This window comes from Ammodytes marinus (genome assembly GCF_949987685.1).
Source record: "Ammodytes marinus genome assembly, chromosome: 10".
In the NCBI taxonomy this organism is placed as follows: domain Eukaryota; kingdom Metazoa; phylum Chordata; class Actinopteri; order Uranoscopiformes; family Ammodytidae; genus Ammodytes; species Ammodytes marinus.
The window spans coordinates 7173062-7198912 of record NC_137214.1 but is presented as its reverse complement, the minus strand read 5'-3'; the positions used below and the strand labels follow the sequence as shown (position 1 = coordinate 7198912).

Here is a 25851-nt window from a genome sequence, read left to right as displayed (position 1 = left end):
ACACAGCCAGATCTTAGCGGACATTACACAACCACACCTGTCGCTGGAGGCAACAAGACATAAGCAACCACTTCCTCTCAACCGCAGTGTAAACATATGGATTATAACACCGTTGCTTCACAGAATGTCGGTTTACATCTGGACAATAGATGTTTAAATAGAAACAATGTTTACTGTTTGACTCAGTGATCTAATACTTGGGTTGGGAACATGATGAAAGATATAGCTTAGCTTGGCTACAATAAGACAATGAACTCATCATCCCTATACTTTGCCAAAGTCAGATCATGATGCTATGAGCTCCACTGTGATATCAATGTAATATAGTGGCGCCACCTAGTGGTACATATTGATGCACTGAATAGAATGGCTTTCAACCTTTTAAATACTATCTATGCTTTCAACATATCAGTCTTCCTAAATAGAACACATTTAGAGTAAAAGTTACACTAGAGCAATGAAAAAAAAGTTGAGATAAAGTTATTATTTTTATAATGTTTGACAATTTTAAAATGTGTAACAAGGCACTTATTCCTTACAAAATCCATGGTCTTAGGTTAGGATATTTTTCCTCAAGGAGTTATACTGTATCACATTTGTTGGGTCATGTTGCTAGCTACGGTAGCCCCCTGTGTTTGCATACCAGTTTATATAGCCTAGGTCTAGGATGTGTACTTATACTGGATTTTTTTTTATCAGTGCACACACTCTACATAAAGGTAGCGAGTCGTGAAGAGATATTCACTGACTTTGACCAGAAGTTATTTTAACAACAAGCATTCCCCAAAATCACTGACTCCACCTTCCATAGATAGGTTATACGTTATGTCAGATGAAAATGACTTATACAATGATGACGTGTTTCATTTTCTCTTTCTCTTTTTTTTTATCTCTCTTTCACTCCCCATTCTCTCACGAAAACACAGTCAAGCACAGACATGCACCTAGTGGTACATATTGGTACACTGGATAGAATGGCTTCCAACATGTCAGTCTTCCTAAATAGAATACAGTAAAAGTTATGCTTGAGCAATGTATACAAGTTGAGATAATGTGATTATTTGTATAATGTTCGACTCATTTTAAAATGTTCAGCAAGGCACTAAATCCTTACTAAATCCATGGTCTTAAAGGATATTTTTACCTCGACGAGTTATACTGTATTACATTTGTTTGGTGTTGAATACATAAATACACTGTTGTCATTGAAAATGGCTTAGAGTATTTATATGTAGTATTTGTATTGGCTTCTTCTACATTGGTGGAATGCGGGCCTACAGAAAACAAATATATAACCTATTTCTGGACAAGGACAACAATGTGTATTAATAGAGGCGTGTTTACACAGGGTTTAAAGGAAGAGACAGATAGTAAGGGGGCCATCCAAAGGTTTGATATCATACTGAAATAGTTTGTTTTCTTAACATGGAGATACACATTGGGTTCCTGATCTCTCCAGTGACTTCCTTTTTTTAAATTCTCACACAACCATTTTAGTCTTTTTTTCCCATCAGCCCCTGCGGGCTCTGGGAAAGCCATGGCATCACCATAGGGCCTCTGTCAACCTCTGTAAGCCACATGGGGCTCAATGAGCAAACAGGCATTTCCTCTCCGTTCTAAAAACAACAAATAGCAAAAAAGTTTAATTAATATCAGATGTGGAACCAAATCGTATAATGTCATAGCAACAGCAAAATCAGAAATGGAACCTGATCCGGCCTTTTTTGGGGGGGAGACGGAGGAAGCTAAAAAAAAGATATACAGTAGCCATTGTTTGAGTTAAAAGTGTTGCTATTTGTCTCCAGTTTTGAATGTGTGGGTAAAAGGTTACACTTTTTTGCCTCCTTTGCAGAAACAGCAGATGTGCTGACGCCTTATGTCTAATTCAGAATACAGTGCTGAAATGTGTATGTACATATTTACAAAACAGTTTGAAATGACTAAAATTCATTATAATTGTCAAAGGTGAAACGGTTCTGTTTTTTTCAAAATGCCACAGCCATGCCAGCCCGTATGGTTTCCGGTCTTTTATTGCCTGCATATATAATGCAAATATACAGTACACGATTGAAAAAGCTAGTGACTATAACACAAATAGGGAAATAAATCTGTGTATAATTTTGCAGATTGACACAAATCCCTTCTAATAAATCGCAAAACAATTTAGATGTAGTTTGACCTCCTTCACAACATACTTAATATGACTAAGTTCTTATCCAGGGTGCCTATACCTGAGTAGACCTAACTGAAGTTTGCTTTTGTTATTAAATATAGCCTTACGGTTAGACTGAAAAAGGTCAGGAAATAATAATGTGATTTATTTTAATTCACTGGAGGTAAGAGTAGCTATTGACAAACAATATTATGGGTAACACTTTAAAATAAGGTACACAAAAAAGAGTAGTTACTGTTAAAAAAGGGTTGTTTTTTTGAACAGTAACTACTCTTTTTTTAACAGTAACTACACTTTTTTTTAACTAACTACTCTTTTTTAACACTTTTTTAAGTCCAACTATTTCACTAAATCTTTTTGTATGATTTGTGAGGCTGCTCTTAATGGACATTGACAATCAAGTCACAAATAAAACAAAGGATCAAAACATAGTCACCTTACCTTCTATGCTGCAGTTCAGTTCATTTTTGTTGGAAAGAGACAAACTGCACTGGTTTGACTGGTTACTCCCCATGTTGATTTTACCCCATTAAACGTTTCTATTTTAATAATGAAATTTTCCAACTTAATACGTTTTACTAAGATACAAAGTAAACTCTGGTATAGCCTGGTGTCTTCTGGCTGGTGTCTGAGTTGTGGAAATGTGTTGTTTTGAGTAACGAGGACAAATCCCGCTTGAAATTTGAAGATGTGTGAAGGCACGTGCCTATTGTTATCATTCTATTCCGTCCAATAAAAAATCAACCTGTCAGAGAGGGGAAGGACGTCCATGGTTGGCACCATAGAGGTTGGCACGCGGGAAAGTTGTAACGTGTTTGTTTGTGTGTGTGTGTGTGTGTGTGTGTGTGTGTGTGTGTGTGTGTGTGTGTGTGTGTGTGTGTGTGTGTGTGTGTGTGTGTGTTTAACCCATAGGTTTAACCCAAACCGAGGAGCGTTAAATATACACATGACATTGGGAGGGAAGACTGGCGACTTTTGTTGCAGCCCACACCGCGGATTCTAAAAAAGGTGAAGTGGGCGTGGATGGAAATATTCCTGTCGTTGAGAGCTCGAGCGCGAAACCGGCAGCAGCACTGACATTTCCTTTGTAGGATGGTGTGTTCACTTTGCTCAAATAGCCAACATTTACCTCTTATAAGAAAGGTTAAGTAAAACAAAATGTTTTAAGAGGTTTTTGTCATGTTCCGAGCAGCCCATTGTGTTTGTTATTGTCAGCTAATGATATTGACACTGTAATTTGACCTACCTAGCATTTTTTTCATTAAACATTTTGACATCACAGGGAAAGCACAGCTGTAAGTAATGCAGTTAATTATGGCTTATTTAAGATGATTTACTTCGATAAAAGTAGCAATAACAAACCACTACAAGTAAAAGACCCACGTTCAAAATGTTCCATAAAGTTATAATACGTCATTTGTGTTGCCCCCATGAGTAATTCATAGTTATTACAACAACACTGTCGATGCATCTACATGAGGTTAGCCTTTGGCAGAGCTAACCCTACGGTGGCCCTGAGAACTCACAGAACATATAAGATAACACATGCAACTTAAGAAAACATATTCATCAATTTGACAACACAGGCACAACATTTAGAAAAACACGCCGCAAAAACCACACAATACAGTAAGAACATGGACGGCAAAGACACAACACATTCAGAAAAAGTGCTAAAAACAGGCCACAGCCAAACGGAAGTGTTTCCAGAGAAGACTTAACAGCACACTCTTTTGTTTAATGTTTTTTAGAATTAGACAATTCAAATATCATGTACAAAAAAAACAATGAGAGCAAGTACATGTACAATAAACAGAGTTATTAAGTGCCAGGGGTTATAAACAATTAAAGATGAAAATAGAAATTAAAATTAATTAAAATATTGGATACAAACACATTACATTTGGAGCGCAAACACATTACATTTGGAGCGCAATTTGGGGTTATAAACAATTATAAATGATGCATACTTATTGTTGCCACCTGCCATGTCAGGTTTTGGTCACCACACAAGTGTGCATCACTTTAAAGTCTCTTCTGGAAACGATTCTGTTTGGTTGTGGCCTACTTGCAGCGCAAGGGTGAAGTAAGCGGTTTATTAGCGGTTAAAGGTGAAGTAAGCGGTTTATTTGTGTTAATATATGTGTTATATCACTCCATGATATTCGATATTCCTACAGCAATCACTTCAACAGAGTGCGGACGTCATATCACAGGTCTCCAAGTCATTCTGATTTGCAGTAATAGCCCAATTAAAATGTTGTAGTATCCCGATTTTTTATCCAATCAGGAGAGAGAACGCTACAAACTGTCACTCGTCTCACTCATATACAGTATGTCACAAAAGTGAGTACACCCCTCACATTTCTGCACATATTTTATTATATCTTTTCATGGGACAACACTGAAGAAATGACACTTTGATATAATGTAAAGTAGTCAGTTTACAGCTTGTATAAGAGTGTAAATGTACTGTCCCATCAAAATAACTCGACACACAGACATTAATGTCTAAACTGAAGGCAACAAAAGTGAGTACACCCCTAAGTGAAAATGTCCAAATTGGGCCCAATTTGGACATTTTCACCTCTCCAGTGTCATGTGACTCGTTAGTGTTACAAGGTCTCAGGTGGGAGTGGGGAGCAGGTGTGTTAAATTTGGCGTTATTGCTCTCACTCTCTCATACTGGTCACTGGAAGTTCAACATGGCACCTCATGGCAAAGAACTCTCTGAGGATCTGAAAAAAAGAATTGTTGCTCTAAATAAAGATGGCCTAGGCTATAAGAAGATTGCCAACACTCTGAAACTGAGCTGCAGCACGGTGGCCAAAACCATACAGCGCTTTAAAAGGACAGGTTCCACTCAGAACATCCCTCGCCACGGTCGACCAAAGAAGTTGAGTGCACGTGATCAGCGTCATATCCAGAGGATGGCTTTGGAAAATAGACGCAAGAGTGCTGCCAGCATTGCTGCAGGGCTTGAAGGGGTGGGGGGTCAACCTGTCAGTGCTCAGACCATACGCCGCACTCTGCATCAAATTGGTCTGCATGGCTGTCATCCCAGAAAGAAGCCTCTTCTAAAGATGATGCACAAGAAAACCCGCAAACAGTTTGCAGAAGACAAGCAGACTAAGGACATGTATTACTGGAACCATGTCCTGTGGTCTGATGAGACCAAGATAAACTTATTTGGTTCAGATGGTGTTAAGCGTGTGTGGCGGCGACCAGGTGAGGAGTACAAAGACAAGTGTGTCTTGCCTACAGTCAAGCATGGTGGTGGGAGTGTCATGGTCTGGGGCTGCATGAGTGCTGCCGGCACTGGGGAGCTACACTTCATTGAGGGAACCATGAATGCCAACATGTATTGTGACATACTGAAGCAGAGCATGATCCCTTCCCTTCGTAAACTGGGTCGCAGGGCAGTATTCCAACATGATAACGACCCCAAGCACACCTCAAAGATGACCACTGCCTTGCTAAAGAAGCTGAGGGTAAAGGTTATGGACTGGCCAAGCATGTCTCCAGACCTAAACCCCATTGAGCATCTTTGGGGCATCCTCAAACGGAAGGTGGAGGAGCGCAAGGTCTCTAATATCCAACAGCTCCGTGATGTCGTCATAAATGAGTGGAAGAGGGTTCCAGTGGCAACCTGTGAAGTTCTGGTGAACTCCATGCCCAAGAGGGTTAAGGCAGTGCTGGAAAATAATGGTGGCCACACAAAATATTGACACTTTGGGCCCAATTTGGACATTTTCACTCAGGGGTGTACTCACTTTTGTTGCCTTAAGTTTAGACATTAATGGCTGTGTGTCGAGTTATTTTGAGGGGACAGTAAATTTACACTGTTATACAAGCTGTAAATAGACTTATTTACATTGTATCAAAGTGTCATTTCTTAAGTTTTGTCCAATGAAAAGATATAATAAAATATGTGCAGAAATGTGAGGGGTGTACTCACTTTTGTGACATACTGTATATTATATACACTCCATGGTCTCACTGCCGGTGCACGCCAGAGCAACAGATGGGTGAATGTGTATGCGCCTACAATGGCGGAGCAGGTAAAAATCCTTCCCAATGTCTGTTTTGATGGTTTTTATCATGTTTTATCCGGTTTTATCACACTTATGGATCTGAGATGATGCTAGATAACTTTCTGCTTGAAGACCGCAATGCATTAATGTGGTGACGTAGGGACGAGCGAGGGGACTGCTAACTGCAGTAACTGACAGGAAGTTAGCTAAAAGAACCATTCCGCTTACATCACCTTTAAGTAATGTGTTATGATATTTGCAGGACTTTTTCTTAATATGTTGTTTTGCGGTCTATTTGCAGCAGGATACGTTTGATTGGCTAGATAGTTTGGTGGGTAGCACCACTGACATTTATGAGGGAGACCGGGTTCGACTACCGGTCAGAGCAAGTAGAGAACTTTTGACTTAAATGTTGATTAATTTTTTCCGTCTAACAGTTGACCTTATAGGTCACACCGTGGTATTAGTAAGCCCAGTTACTTAATTTAATCAGTCAATTAAAGTTGATAACATTTTCTAACAGACATTAGTTGATGTGTCAACAAGCCCAATAATTCATTTGCAAAACAAGCCTGGATTATGCCCACCCTTTATACCTTTATTCCTTTATACAGGGCTGTGAAGGGGATCACCATCCTGACTGTTCTGAGAATGAACTGCCAACCCTTTGCAACAATATGAATCCTCAGCTGAATATGGTCCAGTGGTTAAAGATGCTGCCTGGAGATGTGGAGACACCACATCAAAACCAGGCGCTGGAAACCTGAGGTATGTGACACAAGTGTGTGTGTGTGTGTGTGTGTGTGTGTGTGTGTGTGTGTGTGTGTGTGTGTGTGTGTGTGTGTGTGTGTGTGTGTGTGTGTGTGTGTGTGTGTGTGTGTGTGTGTGTGTGTGTGTGTGTGTGTGTGTGTGGAACTACAAAGATATGAGTTACATATGATTGCATAGAGTTGCTGGTTTGTGTTGGTAATACTTCACTTTCCACTGAGAGGGCCCCAAAATGATCCTGCTTAGGGCCCCCAGAAGTACAGGGCCGACCCTGGCTTTTAGCGATCGCGCATGGGTTTTATACCTTCTGCTTTACGTCCAGGTTTTTCCTTAGCAGTAGAACCAACAACTGATACATTTGTGGCCGCTTGTTGGGATTCTTCTGAGAGATTTCTAAGAAAAGTTACGCACTATAGCTTTAAATAAAAGTAAGCTCAGCTAAATTCACTTAAAGTATCACTAGTTGAAAAAATAGAAATAGGGTCACATCAGTATTGAAATACACTGTTTATATATATTTTTTAAACATTTCAGTGAGTGATCAATTTCTTTGAATGCATGTAAGAATAACTGATAGTCAACCCTCATAGATAAATGTATTGTAGCACATACTGTATGTCTTTCTGATATGTAGTGGAGTGAAAATAGAAAGTAGAAGCTAATGAATGGAAATACTCAAGTAAGTACAAGTCACACCATAATAATAATAATAATGATAATGGACTGGATTTATTTAGCGCCTTTCTCGCACTCAAAGCGCTTTACAGGGTTCAAGGTATCATTGATTCACACACAGTCATACCGGTGGTAACCATCATGGGCATGACTTACTGAGCCATTGCTAATGTCATAGTAACTAAGTGTTGTATGGTGTTTTTCTTACTATGATAAGTCAAAATGTCTGCTGTAGTAAAAGGCCTCTCGCCGAATATTGTTGTAGTGCAAAAATACTTTAAAAAATGAAGTTTCACTTAAAATAATTATCGAAATTTAAAAGCATGTTTTCAACTTGTCTCAGCACCTGTGTAACTAAAACACTAATTCTGCTCCAGTGTCCAAAGAAGTCATAAGAGTAAACCCACAAGAGCAGGGCATTGCATGGCATGCAACCAGCATCACTGTTACTAATCACTGTTTATTTTCTACTCTAACACGCCAATATGTCTTCGGTTTAAAATGGTCTATTACTCATTACACCCCAGCCTAGTCTACATCCCTTTAATGGTTACATCATTTGAGGCTGCTACTTTTTTTGTTCTCTTGTTTTAAACTTAATACATCAATGTTGCAGTTAAAAAAAAGTAGTTTATCATTAACTTAATTTCCAATGGGGCCAAGGAAAATAGATGGGCAAGCTGTTAGAGTTCCCTCTCAAATGCTGGCTGCAGCCCCAACATTAACCTCCCCAATGTTACTTATTAACAACACCGGTCAATAGTCAACCGTTTGAATCAGAATAAGTCGAGTTTGACCAATAGCAGCAGTTTGCCGACAGTATCCAGCCCGGCTCAGCAGTTTTCATCTTTTGGACCCTCGGTATAGGCCTATTGATTGGATTTCAGTTTCAATTTGTATAGCTGATATGAAAGAAAATACTATTTGCAGAGGGCACACGAGGTCATGTTAATCTAACAGCCTGTGGTCCCACTCTTTAGAAGTGTGTCTGTGTTTGACTGTTCGATTTTCTACATCGATCATTTCACAACTTCTCCAGTGTCAACAGTAAGAGGTTGAACATTGGACTGCCTTGACTTTTTGCTCCCATGGGGGGTGATGGAGTCAATATTTGAAAAGGATTTTATAGTTAAGCTGCTCTGCTGTGTTGCTGCATGGGTAACACAGTCAAAATGCTGAAGGAAATCCTTTGTTTCTGATCTATACACTCACTCCCATTACAGATTAGATTATCATTTTAGTTACACACACAATCTTCCACAAGATGGCGCTAAGAGCCAATGAACTCAGAGTAAGACGCTGCTTAGTTTCAGGGATCATCTCTCATCCATACATGTGATATGGTATATGGTACTAAACTGCATGTGGTGTTCAAAACTCATTTGGTCCTTTCATTCTGACAGTCGATCACAGCACTCCCGTCTAAAACTCTAGTTCCCTGGTGAAAAAGGTCACATTTTTATTTAAACAACATATTCAATATTATGAACATTAATAAACGTGTATGATAACATAATAAATAACATAATTATTTATGGTAGAGATAACGCTCGGTCATTACTGCTACATCCTAAACATAAGCTCATCTTCCATGCCGAGATGGACACATTTAGCTTAAACATCCCTCCTCTAATTGATTAAACAGTCGCAGTTGCATTTTGCGACTGTTTAATCAGTCCATCAGGAAGACATTTACGAGAAGTGGCAGTTTCTCAGTCCTGTGTGATCTGCTGCAGCTTGTAAGACGGTCTTTGTATCCATCGGGACTGAAAATAACCAGATCTATGAGGTCATGTCTTTGCTTTTGCCCCAAGGCCCTCAGACAGTGTGTAGCCCACTTGTGATGACCATGGCTCAAAGGGTCACACCAAGGAGGGAGACGACACCATGTTAAAGGATTAAACAAGACTTTATTCAATCAGATTAGACCAAATCAAGTAAACCAAATTAACTATGTAGAGAATGGGGTGTGGAAATCAGTGAAGTCAGTGGTGTAGGATGTGCATGAGTGTTGTAGAGTGTAAACCAGTAGCAAAAGGTTACTTAGGAAAACTTAACCTGAATCATACCAAATCAAGGAGTGCCTGTGTAGACAGCCAACACACTCCAAATTGACACCATAGGGTCATCACACCCCCCCCCCCCCCCAAGACGTGGGCCACAAAGGTATCCTTGAAACACATACATACAACATAGCAACCAACAGGCACACGAACAACTAAAAAAACAACAAAGACACAGCATTAAGGCTGCACTTGCATATCTCATGCTACTGGACCATTTGAATCAACATGGGGATGTGACGTCTGCAACAACATTATTCTTGCCCTTTAATACGCTTAACGTTCAGACTGTGAGATTGTAAGAACAAAGTCCACCTCATTAACCGATGGTTTGGACAACTCAGTGAGCAAAGAAAAGTAAGTGGGTTGTGACCAATGTAAACCACAACTGGGCTAACTAGAACTAGAACTGACAGCAAACGTTCTCCTTTTTACACTAATATAGAGTTTTGGTTTTAAGTGTACAATCAGTGTAGTATACGTTAACAGAGGACTTTCTCATAGTCAGGGTTTGGGGTTTGAGTGTTATGTCATTACACTTTTACACTGATAAGGAAAAGATTACTGATCTTTTTTTCTTCAACATGTTGTGTTGTCACCACTGTCAACAATATCTTCCTGCATCAGTTTCCACCTCTGCTTTGACCAAAGTGTGCTTCATTGTGGTTTTGTGATAGCAGTCGATGTGCTATGCTTTTAGAGCACATGTAAAAACCCAGACAAACTAGCCTTTCTTGATGAGTATACGTCTTGGTTCATTAGATTTGACAATGATATCTTGAAGGTGGAGTCAGCAATTCTGGAGAAATGCTTGCTAACTGATTTTGACAACAAAAAAAACTGATTTGACAACACGCCTTTCTCGCTGACTCCACCTTTTAAATGTGACCAAAGCCAAACTTTCAGTGTTTGTATTGCATTTTCCTCCATTAGATTCGCTGCACTTTTGGTATTGTATCGATCTTACTCTGGTTTAAAAAAATCAATATAGCAATAAAATTGAATCATGACCATTATAATTATTTTCAAGTCATTTGAACCCTTTTCTTCTTGGAGACATAATATCATTGCAAATTTGAAAAGTAGTTTTAGCTGCCGAGCACACACCCCTCCCTCCTCCCCCCTCCTCCCTCCCCACCAGGCCCTATGTGATTTACGTTGACCTACTGTAGATGTTTAGGTTCTTTGGGTGTGACATCATCTACCTAGAGTGAAGGCAGTGCAGAAGACAGGATGCCAGACATTCCTCAAATACTCCACACAGGATCTCACTGCTGCTTGTGAACACGACCCGGTGCCTTCTGAGAGTGGAAAAATACTGGCTCCGTTCAGACTCCGTGTGGTGAATGTGGCCCATGCATTGCCAGGTGTCTGACTTCAGGCTATTATCTAATAATGTGACACGTTTTTTAAATATTAGATTTTTATGATTATCATTGTTTAAGGCGAGCTTAAACGTTAAAAATAAATAAATCAGGCAATAGTCAATTTGGGGATTTTTTGTCTATTTTGCTTCCCTAACACTTTTTCTTTCATACTAGTATACATTAATGTGTTAATTTGACTAAACAATGTCAGTTTTCGTCTGTATATTTATCCTATACAACCAGCTTTACAGGCCATTATTAACATTCGTTTTTTTAAAATACTCTACTAAAAAATAAAGCACTCGCCTTCTAAAGCACTTACATCAACTCAACTGTCTATAATCATTCTAAGCACTATTCTGAATGTTATTACAGAAGGATTTGCTCTTATGTTGTTAAATGTCTGATAATGACACTATGAAGCTTTTTTAGGGCCTGTATATAGTATTTTTGGATTCATAAAATGAAAAATGGCAGTATCCAAAGTCTGTTCCGTAAAAAATTTGGACTTTTAATATGTTGTAAAAATGAATTAAAGAGTTGAACTCTGGCTTCATCCAACTTCCAGACTGTTGGCTTTAAAAAGATACAAATGTATGTACGCATTATTTGTTAGATGTTGCCAAATGTACCCATTTATTCAACACTTCTAAAGTTCTAATGAAATTGTAACACACACAAATATTGTTTCAATGTAGGTCAACCACTGGCAAAGCTCCATGATGACATACAGAAGTTATCCTACAGTGTCTTGACTTAAAGGTCATTACGTCTGCCTTGTTTTTTTTTATCTTACTTAAGAGCGAATTAGAGTTATACCAAGGCATAGCAGAACCCTCTTATCTGTACAGGTGAAAGCACCGTAACACAATGGCAGACCAACGTAATACAATGTCCGTATAGAGATGACCTGCATGATAGAAAACAGCGGCGACATAGTTTCTCTTCCACCATGGTTCTGACAGGGCTGTTAAAGAGGAGAAGGGGGGGAGGCCCATGCTGGAAGAGGAAAAGCCACTTGACTAGCGGCCATACGTAATGTCCTGACATTCCTCGACCCATACAAATCTTGCTTTATCGGGTCACAGATCAGGCCCTTATCTCAGGCCGCTGTCACGCAAACTGCAGCTCGTCTGGCTTCTCCAGCATGGTTTATGGTGTAGGGCTTTGCTGTGGAATGTCATGAATACACAAGATTTGGTAGAGGTGTTGTGTGTTATCGGCAGTGGGTTAAAAAGAAAAAAATGGGTTTGAAAATGCATAGCGGCTTATGACGCACATCGCCCATCTCTTTCACTCTCTCTGCTGTCTTTGTTCTGTTTTCATGCGTGGCGAAGTAGGCTTCCTGCAACATAGCCGGTAGGTTAATTGATCTATTAAGGCGAGACACGGCAGGCAAAAACAAGCACAAGCTTTTTTCAAGCACTGCTCGGTTTTGAGATTCTTCTATTTTGCTTCCACGTGTCTTCTTTCATACGAATGTGAATACAAGGTCCAAAATGTACATTTAGGTGTTTATTTGATTAAATATTGTATGTTTGTGTCTGTATATTTCTCCGATTCAACCATCTTTAACAGCCGTTATCTCAACGTTATTTTTTTTTAAATCAATACTTCAATACTGAACCAAATATCTCAACTTCTAAAACACTTAAATCAACTCACCTTTCCATAACCATTCTTAGCCCTATTCTGAAGGTTATTACAGGATGATTTGTTCATATGTTGTTAATTGGCTCATCTATGATACATTTTCTTCTCAAAAACATGCGGAACAACTTTGGCCTCAAATGTGTGTGTGTGTGTGTGTGTGTGTGTGTGTGTGTGTGTGTGTGTGTGTGTGTGTGTGTGTGTGTGTGTGTGTGTGTGTGTGTGTGTGTGTGTGTGTGTGTGTGTGTGTGTGTGTGTGTGTGTGTTACAGCAAGCTAATAAAATGTTTGATCCAGGGGATGTAACATAGGCCTGCCCTTCACAGCTGTAATCCTCTTACAGGTTTACTACAGGTGAGGATTCTGCCATGTCATCAATGTGTGGACTCAATCTTGTCACCCACACACATTGCACTTGCTTGTGAGAGACCTAATCTAGTTTCAAGGGTAAGAAGAAGTGTGAGAGCCTGGTTTAATTACCCAGCATCCTCTAGTCATCCGTCTGGCAATCAGTGGCTGCGTTCCAATTCGCATACTCTTTCTCTATTATATTCGACATACTACAGCTGAGCTGATCATAAAAAATAATCTAGTTAGCATGCAATTGGGACATACTTTTACTTATTTATTTCATCATAACATTGAGACTTGAATTTGCCTCATATCTGTTCTGTTGCATAGCTGGTTGTTTTTACATGGAGGCTAAGTTGATGTGACGTCACTACCAGTGCGCACTGGGTTGTGGGTCAGAATCGGCCAAATAGCATACTGTTTTCAACACTAAAAATCTAGACCGGATGGAGTAGGGTATCGGGGTACTTTTAAGCATGCTAAATCTGACCAAGAATTGGGACATCCTAAATCTTTTTATACGGAAGTAGGAAGTAGGGACATTCACACTTAGCCCCCTCACAGAGGAAGTCAGTTTTTTGATAAACTGAGATTGTTTTGTCTTGTAGGCAGAAAGGTTTCACGTTGGTGTCTGTTTGCCGTTGTCACGTTCCCCACATGAATCACACAGCGCAGACTATATGTTGATTTGATGCTAAGTCTTATTTTCAAGTTACTTGATGCAATTTTCAGTGCAACCCGAACACAAAAGCTATCTGTAAGGCAGTAAAAGAAACTCCATAAAATCTCACTGTTATGAATGTTGATATACTCGTATCTACTTATTGGGTTTTTATGGCTTACGTGTCAGCAAACTCTTTCTTTATGACTTTTACACACTCAGCAGAGATCAAACCACAGGGAAATCCCAATAAACCAGTCAGTAGTATGTGGGAAAAAAGAGGAATCTGTCTTTTGGCTTGTGAAATGTGTCAACTTCACCAACCATTTACTGTGTTTACTTAACTTATTTCACACTGGCAGCAAATGATGTTGTAATGCAGTTCTTTCAGTGTGTCCTCTTTCAAAAAAAAAATGTACAAGTTATTTTTTGTCTGGGAAAAGATGGTCCATCCACTTGTTTATACTGGTCTACTATACTGGTCCACTCAAAATGCAAACAACTTTTGAAATGAAAGAGTTGTTTCCTTCCATACCAATGTCAAAATTGTAACTTTGAGATGACAAAAATTAAATTCAAATATTATATAAAGAAGTATGAACTGGTGTGAAAAAGTCCCCAAACTGCCAACTCCCATGTATTTGATCCAAACTGGATGATGTCAAAAAGAAAAGGGGAGGAGTGGGGGTTATGTCTCTTCCTGTCATGGCATAGTGTGAGGCCTTACATAACCATTGTTTGCTTTGGATTGTGTTAATTAAAAGGACTTTGAAGTGGAGTCAGAGCTCAGCTGCTACATGAAAGAGACAATTGACAACATGGTGAAAATTGCCAAATGACATCATGGCGGATTCATGCCTGACTGGAGTGAGTTCTACTTTGAGCATATGATAAGTTTAGAAATAGATATTAATACTAGAGGAATTCAAATATCCGATGGAATCTTAGGCAAGTCTGTACTACACACACACGTACACGTACACGCATACACACACACACACACACACACACACACACACACACACACACACACACACACACACACATACTTAAAACCCCATACAATGCTTTAATGTCCCCATCCAGGCAGTAGACTGGAGGGTGTCTCTCTCTCCAGGACAACCTCATCAGATCATAAAAGATGCCTAACTACTTCCACACACACACACACACACACACACACACACACACACACACACACACACACACACACACACACACACACACACACACACACACACACACACACTCACACACACACACACACACACACACACACACACACACACACACACACACACACACACACACACACACACACACACACACACACACACACACACACACACACACACACACACACACACACACACACACACACACACACACACACACACACACACACTCCTGCCAGCCTCCCTTATGACAACAGGAAATCTAAAGACACACAAAGGCGGAGGGGGTTTGGTTTGTGGGTGTGTGTGTGTGTGTCGAGGGTGTGGGGGATGTCGCACATATGTCACCAAAAAGCCACAGCTTGTCTGAGGAAGCTGCTGGGATAATGAATGAGCCTTTCACCGCAACTGTGTCGTCACTGGTGAGGTTTTTTCACACAAACAAACATTTGCGGTTGCGTCAAATGAGAAGTTTAAAGTATACACTGTGTCTCTGTATTTAAATTGTGAAAGTGTTATCAAAATCTAAATTTTTATTTTCATTAAGGCGAGACACTGCAGGCACACCGTATATTTCTCCGATACAACCATCATATGTATATAAAAAATAAATGAATACTCTGAACCAGAAAATCTCAAATTCTAAAGCATTTACATCAACTTTACTTTCCATAATCATTCTTAGCACTATTCTCAAAGTTATTACAGAAGGATTTGTCCGTATATTTTGTTAATTGTCTGAAAGTTCTCATACATTTTTCTTCTTAAAAACACGCCGGAAATGCATTTTCCCGACCATAACATAGTATTCTTTCAATTTATAAAATTTCAAAAGGCAGTATCCAAAATATGTTCTGTAAAAACTACTGAACACTAATATGTCATAAAGGTGAAATAAAGATTTGGACTCTGGCTTTATCAAACATCTTGATATTGTTGTAATTCGTTAGACATTGGTAAATTAGATTATTTTTATTTATTTTTTATTGTAATACAATAAATAATTGATTTATGTAATCAACTGGCAAAGTTTAATGATGATATCTATAAGTTTAAAATATAACCCTGTTCACCCGTAGTGTCCAGCCTTAAACCCAGAGAGTGTAGCCTAGTTGCAGTGAAGGACTTTGGGGGTATCATCGTCATCATCGTCAACACCTCTGGAGGAAGTTTTTTCTGGTCTTTCTCACACCCCGCCAAGGGTCAGGGCCAATGTTCTGGCTAATTTGCAACCCAAACGTATTCCCCTTTCCCTTTTCAGGGCCGTCTCCGTCCCCACACACACACACACACCTCCCCATTGGTGTGTATGTGTGTATGTATGTGTGTGTGTGTGTGTGTGTGAGAGGCCACTTGACTGAGCCCTGAATGCTCTTTAGTTTGTGACACTTTTTTCCCAAACGCCTTGCAGCTGCCCCTATTGTGGCCTCCTGCTGTCAGCCTGATCTCAGATGGGTTCACACACATACAGAGACAGAGGGAGCGTGGCCCTAACAATGGCAGACGCTGTGACATCATGCCTCTTCTTATGTGTGGGCAAAGACATTATGCAGATATATAGGATAGGATTCCAACGCATGGAAGAAAACAGGGGAAGGATGTGAACACAAAGATAGTTTGGACATGCCACTACACGTTTCACTTGAGCGTTGGTATTATACTTGTGGTTTCTTTAGCCTTGATGAGCATTAAAACAACCTTTATTTTGTTAAATAGATAAACATACAGTTTAGAGCCAAAACAATTATTTGATCAAAAGAAAATATAAAAAAGCTATTTTGATAGTAGATGAAAAGGGATTTATTTGGCAAAAATGCTGGATATTTGCTGGTGTTAGAAGTGGACAGGAAGTGTGAGGAGAGAGAGAGAGAGAGAGTGGGGTGAATGACATGCAATAAAGGTCACCTTCTGGAATCATGTAGAAGTTGTTGCAATGCAATGGCGTGCACAGTAACCACTCAGCTACTAAGGCACTCTGAGATATGTCTGTTTTAATTGTTACCTCGACCTAGTGGGCATATTGATTATACTGTAAGATAACTAAAATATTTGAAGTTGCGTTTGAAAATGTATAGTGAAATCTGTGTTGTCTAAAACTAAGACTTGCTTGAAGTCAGTATGTACTAAAGGTCACTAGTGAAAAAAACGTATGTCAGATACTGTATAGTATGAAAAAAAGAGAACATCTCCAACTGAGTACAAAAGTCAAATGAGATTTATTCCACAGTATAAAAACGACAAAACAAACATATGCAAAAATAGATATGATAAAGAAATATATTACTTTAGTTCAATAAATATGTCAGAAAGCAGTCACTGAGGACCGCGTGTCCCCGTTTTTTCTAGTCGTTTTCTTTCTCGGGGGGGCTGTGTCCGTGTCAGCGCTGCAGTACACAGTACAGAAACATGAGGTATTTTAATGGTCCGTTTCCCCCAATGTGTCAGGATTCATCAAGGTTCCACATCTTGAAAAGGGCAGACAGGTATTTGGCACAACCCGTTCCATTCTCAAACTGAACATGAAGATTGCTATCACACACATACACGGAAGGGAAAAGGAAAGGGGGATATACATTCATTGTTCGACTAATGAAAGAGCAACTACTTCCATGCCGTGTTGGGGCAATAGGTTTTCCGTTGCTTTTCTTTAAACCGGTACAGAGAGCTAAAATGGACATTTGAGAGTTCAAGTCCAACATTCCTGAGACAACTGTAAAGCCCTCTCCGTTTTTCGTTTGCTTAAAAAAAATGATTGTGATTATCAAAAGCCGTTGCCTTCATGACAAAACAAACATAATACATTGTCATTTGAATAAAGAATATTCAGATACTACTCACTCCCCTTTTACAGGAATAACCTCAACTACCTTTTTTCAGCCATTTTCCCCCAAGTCATCCAAAATTGTGAATGACTTTCACATTTGGGAAGGCTAAACATGAATACTGCCTGACGGTAGTTTGTCAAAATCTCCCTTTTTTGAAAATGACGAGACCAATACCGTACATTGATATGGCCTGGAACAGTTCACAACAGAGTCAAACCAACTGACCCCCCGACAAAGTCATTTCAAACTCTATCCAGTCTAGTGATACCAGTATCACCATATAACATGGATTATAACCATTGCCATGTTTCGTGTGGTGCTCCGTTACAGAGCCACACGTGTGAGTTCAAGTCCCCAAAACAATAGTCCTTCCACCCTCTTCTTTCTCCCCTCTCAGCAGCTTGGCGAGGTGGTGATGGGGCTGTGTAGGAATGAGAGCTGGTTGGCTGAGGCGTGGTGCACGGGGATGGATACGGGGAAGTTGAAGACGGTGGTGCTGTTGCCGCCGATGGCTGGACTGCCGGCCTCCGAGGAGCAGGTGGAGGAGGCCAGGACCTGGGACTCAAACTGCAGCAGCTGACCCATGAAGCTGAAGTTGGGCGAGATGATGCTGCGCCGCTGCTTGACAAACTCGAAGGCCTCGTCCAGCTTGACGCGGTTGGTCCTCATGAGGTAAGCCAGGCAGATGGTGGCCGAGCGAGAGATGCCCGCCTGGCAGTGCACGAACACGCGGCCCCCTTGGTTTCTCACAGAGTCTGGGAGAGAAGAGAAGAAGAAGAAAAAGCAACGTTAGTTCACTGTAAACATTAACAGCTGTGTGTGTGTGCATGAAAAGATAGTCCTGACGTGATGCCAGACAGTACATCTGTTTTAACTTCAGCATTGGCTTCATCCTCGTGGTCCTTATAGGCTTCGTAAGCATATATATAAATGAAGGATGTAAATAATGGTTGGTTGCATGCTGAATTGGTATTAACTTGTTTATAAAGCTGTTGTTTTAATGACATTGTTGGGGCATTTTGCCTTTAATAGACAGTTAAAGTTGGGGAAGTGGACAGGAAATGTGGTGGGATGCCATGCGATAAAAGGTAACACTGTAAACATCTATCAGGTGAGGAGGAAATGTGCTTTCAAAGAATGGAGGGAAAAAACTCCTGTGCCTGACACAGGAAGGCAAGAAAAACAAAAGTCTTTGCAACACTTTCCGTTGCTATTTAAATGTAAACAGCGCCCATTAAGACACAGGAACACAGTTAATAGGGGGGGAAGGGTGTGAGCTTGTGGGGGGTGATTCCCTAAGGAGGCAGTCTGAAGGGACAAAAGAAGGGGAACCGACCTCACGCTGGGGGTATTGATCTGGGGAGGAAGGTCGACAGTGAGTGAGGGAGGAATTGCCTTTTGTTCGGCCCAGAACAAAGAGTGTGGCGTGGTGGAGGGAGCCATTCAAGCACAGCCAGCCTAACCCACAACTAAACTAAATTGGGGGGGGGGGGCTGCTGCTGCCTCGCAATTCATATACACAGAGGGGGGTCGGAGGGGGTCATCCCCCTTTTCCACGCCTGAGAGGGTGCCGATGATGTAACTGCCATTGTGCCCTGTGCCGAGCCAGCTGGTCGGTTTTGGAGGGAACTTTTTAAGATTTAAATCCGGGGTGTCAAAAGACTGAAGTAAAGGAAGAGAGGGAGGGAGGGTGTGTGTGTTGTTTGCCACCCTACGGGCTCAGTAGGTAGCAGCTGTGTATAGGCAGGCAGCAAGTGCTCACATTTGGCAGTTGAAGGGGAGTGTGAACATGTTTTTTTATGAACTCACCGATAAACTCAATGGCCACGTTGAACCAGGAGCTGATATCTGCCTTGTGGTTGTCCTCGACAGGGATGCTCTTGTAGATAAAGGCGTCCTCGAAGTGGTTGGGACAGTTGGCCGAGACGTTGATCAGAGCGGTGATCCCCAGCATCTCCAGCATGTCTTTTCTTGACGCGTGGTAGGCACTGCCAAGGTACAGGAAAGGTAAGATCTCCACGGGACCCCCCTAAAGACACAAGCAAATAAACAAAACATATCCATTTAGTCAACAGTCAACTTCATAGGCTAGACAACAGGAAGTGACAAGCAAACAGTGTGTTGTGTGTTCAATCTGTTTTGTTCACAAAATCCAAAAATCTACAAACCTGGTCGTATAAAGGAGTTTTGCACGGACTACAGCTTGGGTCTGCGCTCAGGCTGGAGCTCAGGGGCAGGCTGAGCCCCTGTGGAGGGGAGGGTTTGGTGCACATCTCTGGACACTCGGAGGAAAATGTTTCAAAACCGCCTGGAAAAGAGGAGAAGAAAAAAAAAGAGAGAGAGAGCTATTAGGTCACATCACATCACAGGGACAGTAAATCACAGACACCATGCACGTTTAAATATGGCTCTCCAAAAAGGTGACAACTGCTCATGGTGGGGGGCTATTTTGGAACATTGTTTACTCCAGGCAGCACCAGCTGGTATGGTGACAGCTGTAAGCCGCATTTGTTGCCCCGTTGTTAGGATACAGTGTAACTATTGTGTAGGCACTATCAAGTGTGCGCTTCTTTTAATTTGATTTTCTATTTATGGTATGTAACCCCTGTGTTTATGTTCATTCCATTTCTATTTCAATGAGAAGCCCTCTTGTAATGCATGCATGTCCTTTCAATAAAGCACTTTGGGCGGCATTTATTGTATGATAGGCGCTGTACAAATAAAGTGTATTGGGTTATTATTAGGCCTATACGAAGACATATTCAAACCGTTTAAAACAAAAAAAGCACTTTTCTTACCTTGGAGAATGAAAACGCTGGCTCCACACGGGTCGCGACACAGGGCCGTGACAGCCAGCATCAGTGTCCCGTCTTTCTTGGCATGGCTCAGGTCCAAACTGCGGTCGTCCAGCAGCACCACGGACTCGTACTCCCCTGAGAGTAGCCGGTTCCGGGTGTCCTCGTTGGGGACTATGTGCTCCAGCCCCAGCCCTCCCCTGGCTCTCCGGCGCACTATGGTGCTGAAGCGCACGTTGGCCGAGCCCGAGATGTGGGACGAGTTGAAGGAGAGGAACGAGCGGCAGTCCAGCACCAGGCAGCCCGGGACGTCGCGAGCCTCCAACAAGCCACGGAAGGACTCGCAGTCGATGGTGGGAACCTCCATTATGACCATAGTAGGGCGGCGGGATATATATAATAAATCCAACATAGGCAGAAGCTCGTATAGGCTTAGACGGCAAGGAAAAGTTAAGTTCAGGTGGTTGAGTTAAAAATAAATACGCTTGTTTCCGAAAGTTACAAAGTAGCTTTATCTCTTGACAGCGGCGGTGGCTCCTTTGTTCCGGTTTGCTTGTTTGGTTTGAAATAAAATTGAAAAAGGCACAAAAACAAACAAAACTAAACAAAAGTGATTTTAAGGCAACCTAAGCTGGTCCTTTTTTGTTCTTTGGTGTATCCGGTAGTTGTGTTTTCTTCTACAAAAGTTTAATATATTCTACTTCACAGTGAGTAGTTTCTGTCTCGGAGCGTTTTGAACCGGCTTATATACGGCTCGTGCTTGTGAATGAGAGGCCACTGACGTCAGGCGTCCGCCCCTCTTGGCCTCCTGCCAGCGCGGCATAGGCCTACGTCAGCGCGTCCTTCAACCCCCCCATCCCCCTCCTTAACAGGGCACGCGCATAAACTACTGGACATTTCAACACAGGCGTGCAGCACGTACGCGGAGTTACAGGGTTCAATTACGTTTTTGGAGGGAGTTTTTAGGCCTGTTATTATTATTTTTTCTATTTTCTATTTCTATCACACAACCAGGCTTAAAATTAATCTCTCTCATATTCCATAATTGCACGAGGTTGTTCAAAATGTATGTCAGGCAAATAGCCCAAGGAAATCTCCAAATTTTCCATGATGTTATGGTGTTTAATTAGATTTATATTCTGCCTCTTCACCTGAGAGTTGACAAATAACAAGATACTAAGTCAATATCTGGCCATGGGGGCAATAAAAGTTTATTCTTTGTTTTTATTGGTTGGAGGTACATAGTGTTCAATGCCCCGAGAGCAAAGGCTAGTCATAAAAGTTAATCACTGTATAGAAATCTGAGGTCCAGTAAATTTCCACATGCTGAGAAAACAAAAACACTGCCCTGTATACCAGTAAGTCAAAAGCAGATGGGGACCTCTTGACCCCTTGAGGGTTTTGTGTTTCATTGGTGACATAATTGAAACAGACTAGTGTTGCTTCTCCATTCCCCAAAATAATTTATGCCGAGCATATTGTCAAAAAAGCGTACACGATTGCATTGACTCTGGGAAACCCTTTCCGTTTGTGTGTGGTGTTGCTGACTCAGAATGGACAACACTGCTGTCTCATTATAAGTAATCAGGTGGCGTTTATTATTGACAGACAACAGGCGTCTGACACTGACAAGAAGGGTGTGTTGAAACTGCAAAGCACCGACGCACCGGGGATGTTTTGTTGTGAAACAAATGTTTACTGGGAGGACTCAAGAACAGTCATATGTTGTGTGATGCAACATATCCTTTATTACAAGTAAAATCACCTTTCGGTTTCAGGTCAACCTAATTGGCAGATTATGTGATCACTTAAAACATATTATTTATTTGCTATACACTCTATGACTTAAATATAACCTGCTGTAAGTTATATGGATTTTCTGTGTATTGCTTAATAAAATCACACTGATATAGGCTAAACTATATCAATGGCGTCATTCTCCCCTACTGTAACCTGTACAAGTGATGTGGGAACCTTCAGCCCTTGTGAATCCACATCTTTGCCGTTTATGTCCCCATGTTTTGACTTCAAGCGAAGGGGAATAATAGATGTGTTATGTGAGAAAAGGAAGAGCGGGGGTGGGGTTTAAAAAGGAACACAAAACTTAAACTATTGACAACAGAGTGCCAAAACTTTCCAGCTAGTTTAACCTCACACTCCGGTGAGATGAGTCAACTGTGAGGCACATGCCACAAAGCAGGAATGTTACACACACCGTAGCCCACAGGAGAGGAGGGGTCGAACGGGCTTGGGAAGACAGTCTGTATCCAAACATTTTGTCCTCATTATTGTGTAAATACGTCTTCCTTACAGTGATGAAGCAATGGGCTTTACGTGCTGGAGGCTTGGGAAAGAAATTAGACACCTGGTGAAGGGGGTGGACAAAGACAGCAAGTACAGTGAAGCAATTGTACAGTATGTTCACTATTTCTAACATAAATTACCCCCCTTTTTTTCATGTGTTTACAGCACCTGCCACTGTTATCTGTGATATGTCTGCTTTCCAAACTGTTGTTAAACCTATGTAGGCGGCCCATATCATATTTACTCTTTTGCTCATGACAACCTGCTGCAAAACTAAAACAAAAAACAAGTGTGAAACCAAAACATGCACTACAATAACAGAACACAGTACATCTGTGTGTGAGAGAATGTCGAGGTCAGAAAATAGAGCTTGATTTGTCACTGTGTGTTTTGGATTCCCTTAATAAAGGCCCGTAACCAACTGTATACAGCTCTCATCCACAATTAGAGGAAGTGAAACCGGTGGATTGACCGTCACTTGCTGTCATCCTCGTCCGTTTACCGTCAACCGTCGCTACGGGCAATAGGCTGAGCCATCAGTGGGAAAACACTGGGTCTATCCTGACTTTATTTTAGTATTTTTTTTTAAAAGCCAAAAATGGTTTTGTTTCATGTGTGTATGAATGTGGGGAGACCAAAAAGCTAAGTAAAAATATACACATTTAAATAATGGGAAGGACCTTAACTGATGGAATTACATGCAAATGGATGTTCATGTACGACAGATACCACATCAGCATGACGTGTAGCTCTCTCTCTGTTTCTGGGATGTGATGGCCTGTGGTCCAAATGACTTTGACCACTATATAAACATTTAGAAATTGCTGAAAACTAATCTTTTTTCTCTCTCTAAATTTTGAGACGGATAAACACCATTGCCTATTGTCTCTTGTAAATGAACTACCAACCAGCCATTTTTTATTTTATAAGATATTTTTTGGGCATTTTTATGCTTTTATTGATAGTGCAGAGAGACAGAGGTTAAATGGGGCAGAGAGGGGAGTAACATGCAGAGAACGACCGCGGGCGGGATTCGAACCCGGGCCTGCTGCTGGGCCCGGCCCGGGTGGTATGCCCTACCAACTGAGCTAAGGGCGCCCCCCCGCCAACCAGCCATTCTGATAAAAATGTAGAAGTACTATAATTTATTTCCTGGTTACCTTTGTTGCTCATAACATGTAATCCAATGCCGATGAATCATTTCCAGGCTTTTCTAACGCTGTAACCAGGAACTTTTAAGTCAGCCAAACTGGGTAGTTGATGCGTTGTTTTAGGCCAACTGTGGCATTCAATGTCACTACAGGGATTTTAATAACATATGTCTTTTAGGCAGTTTTATCCTAGAAGGTATCATAGTTTATGGCTTGCTGTTTGAGGGCCGTTTCTACTAGTACTTTAATATTATTTTATGATCTCTTAAAGTTAACTATTCATTTGACTTTTGATATGATATTTTATTACCTATTTGTGTCTATTGTTTTACCCTTTGTACGGCACAGCACTTTGTTCTGCCTCAGCAGTTATAAATGTGCTACATACAGTAAATAAAGTTGACTTGACATAGACTCAAACAAAGAAGCTGTCACTTACTGGCCGAAGGTTGAATTATGGGCTAATTATCGTCAGTAAAATAAAAACCAAAATGTTATGAGGAACTATCCTGAAAAATGTTATTTCCCCATTTACCTTGTTCTTATAAAAAAAATAAATGGAGCGGTTTTCACTTAAGCTTATGTTCACCAGTCCATAATAAGCTGCATTTACTCAAACTATAGACTGGTTGGTAACTATTTTGTTTAAACACACTTAGTAAATGATATACAACACACTTGAATGTAGTTGTAGATATATGAGGACATAGCTCAGTGTTAAAGGTTCAGTAAGCGGAATGGTCCGTTTAGCTAACTTCCTGTCACTGACTGCAGTTAGCAGTCCCCTCCCTCGTCCCCACATTAATGCACTGTGGTCTTCAAGCAGCGAGTTATCTAGCATCATCTCAGATCCATAAGTGTGATAAAACACGATAAAAACCATCAAAACAGACATTGGGAAGGATTTTTACCTGCTCCGCCATTGTAGGCGCATAAACATTCACCCATGTGGGGCTGTGCGCGTGCACCGGCAGTGAGTTGGGTGCCGGTTTGTAGCGTTCTCTATTCTGATTGGATATCAGTTTTGGGATCCGTGAAAAGTTTATTTGACGATTACATGCAGAGCGGGTGACTAAGGGATCGGCTTTATGAAACGCACACACTAAGTAATCACTGTATGAATAAAGAGCGATTTAACACTTATATTAACATAAATAAATCAGCCACTTCACCTTTGATTTATACATCTCAACTATATTTTATATTATGTTGTCGATCAGTGGTTTGACAGGATAAGTTTTAGTAAGAAAAACTTTAGTAAACACTTGAACATGCCTTAAGATGTGCTTTTTACTACATGTGGGCGCACAAATGAGTACAGAATGAAAGAAAAAGAGTAAACAATAATACAATATTTTTCAATTTAGTAGATGCTGTGTTATACTTTTACATTGTGTATCGAAGGTGTGTATTTTTGGCTACAATTTTGTGCATATATTAATTTGACAAGATATGCAATTGTATTCTAGTATGATGTGATTGAGTTGTGCACATGGTCTCTGACAAATGAAAGTAATTCAGGAAGAGAAACTGAAGAGGATTTTTTACAAAATATTCATAGCCACTCTTTATTTGTTGAAAAGTAATTGTAGGCTATATAAGTTATTTAGATATTTTTAAGTTAAAATCCCCCCAAAAAGTATTAAAAAAGCTTAGTTTTAAGTTAATAAACGATACAAGTTATTTTTATTTAAAATGTGTTTTCTTGCTTCTATTGTAAAGTCATAGCTATTTCAATTTTTAAATATTGTGGGATTCAAAACCTTTTTATATGTGATCTCTTAACGTGAAATGAATTAAAAAAACGAAGCCAAAGCTCTCGGCGGATGTAGAATCAGAGTCTACCGGAAGTAGCTCTCA

The 25851-nt window shown here is 40.5% G+C and overlaps 1 protein-coding gene across 1 annotated transcript; it reads right to left on the bottom strand.

Moving 5' to 3' along the window:
• Positions 1-17113: 17113 nt before the first annotated feature.
• Positions 17114-21237, bottom strand: dusp1 (dual specificity phosphatase 1). The gene is made up of 4 exons (XM_080035144.1): positions 20540-21237; positions 19910-20049; positions 19551-19770; positions 17114-18496 (listed from the first exon to the last, which is right to left on the bottom strand). The coding sequence occupies exons 1-4, from the start codon at positions 20946-20948 to the stop codon at positions 18135-18137; spliced, it is 1131 nt and encodes a 376-aa protein (XP_079891270.1). The 5' UTR covers positions 20949-21237; the 3' UTR covers positions 17114-18134.
• Between the last annotated feature and the right edge of the window lie 4614 nt (positions 21238-25851).

Excerpts from the sequence above, each read along its gene's own strand:
- dusp1 (XM_080035144.1), bottom strand. The coding sequence starts at position 20,948 with ATGTTGGATTTATTATATATATCCCGCCGCCCTACTATGGTCATAATG. Across the intron at positions 20,050-20,539 it reads CAGCGTTTTCATTCTCCAAG|GCGGTTTTGAAACATTTTCC; the intron begins GTAAGAAAAGTG and ends CCTCTTTTCCAG. Across the intron at positions 19,771-19,909 it reads AAACTCCTTTATACGACCAG|GGGGGTCCCGTGGAGATCTT; the intron begins GTTTGTAGATTT and ends TTGTGTCTTTAG.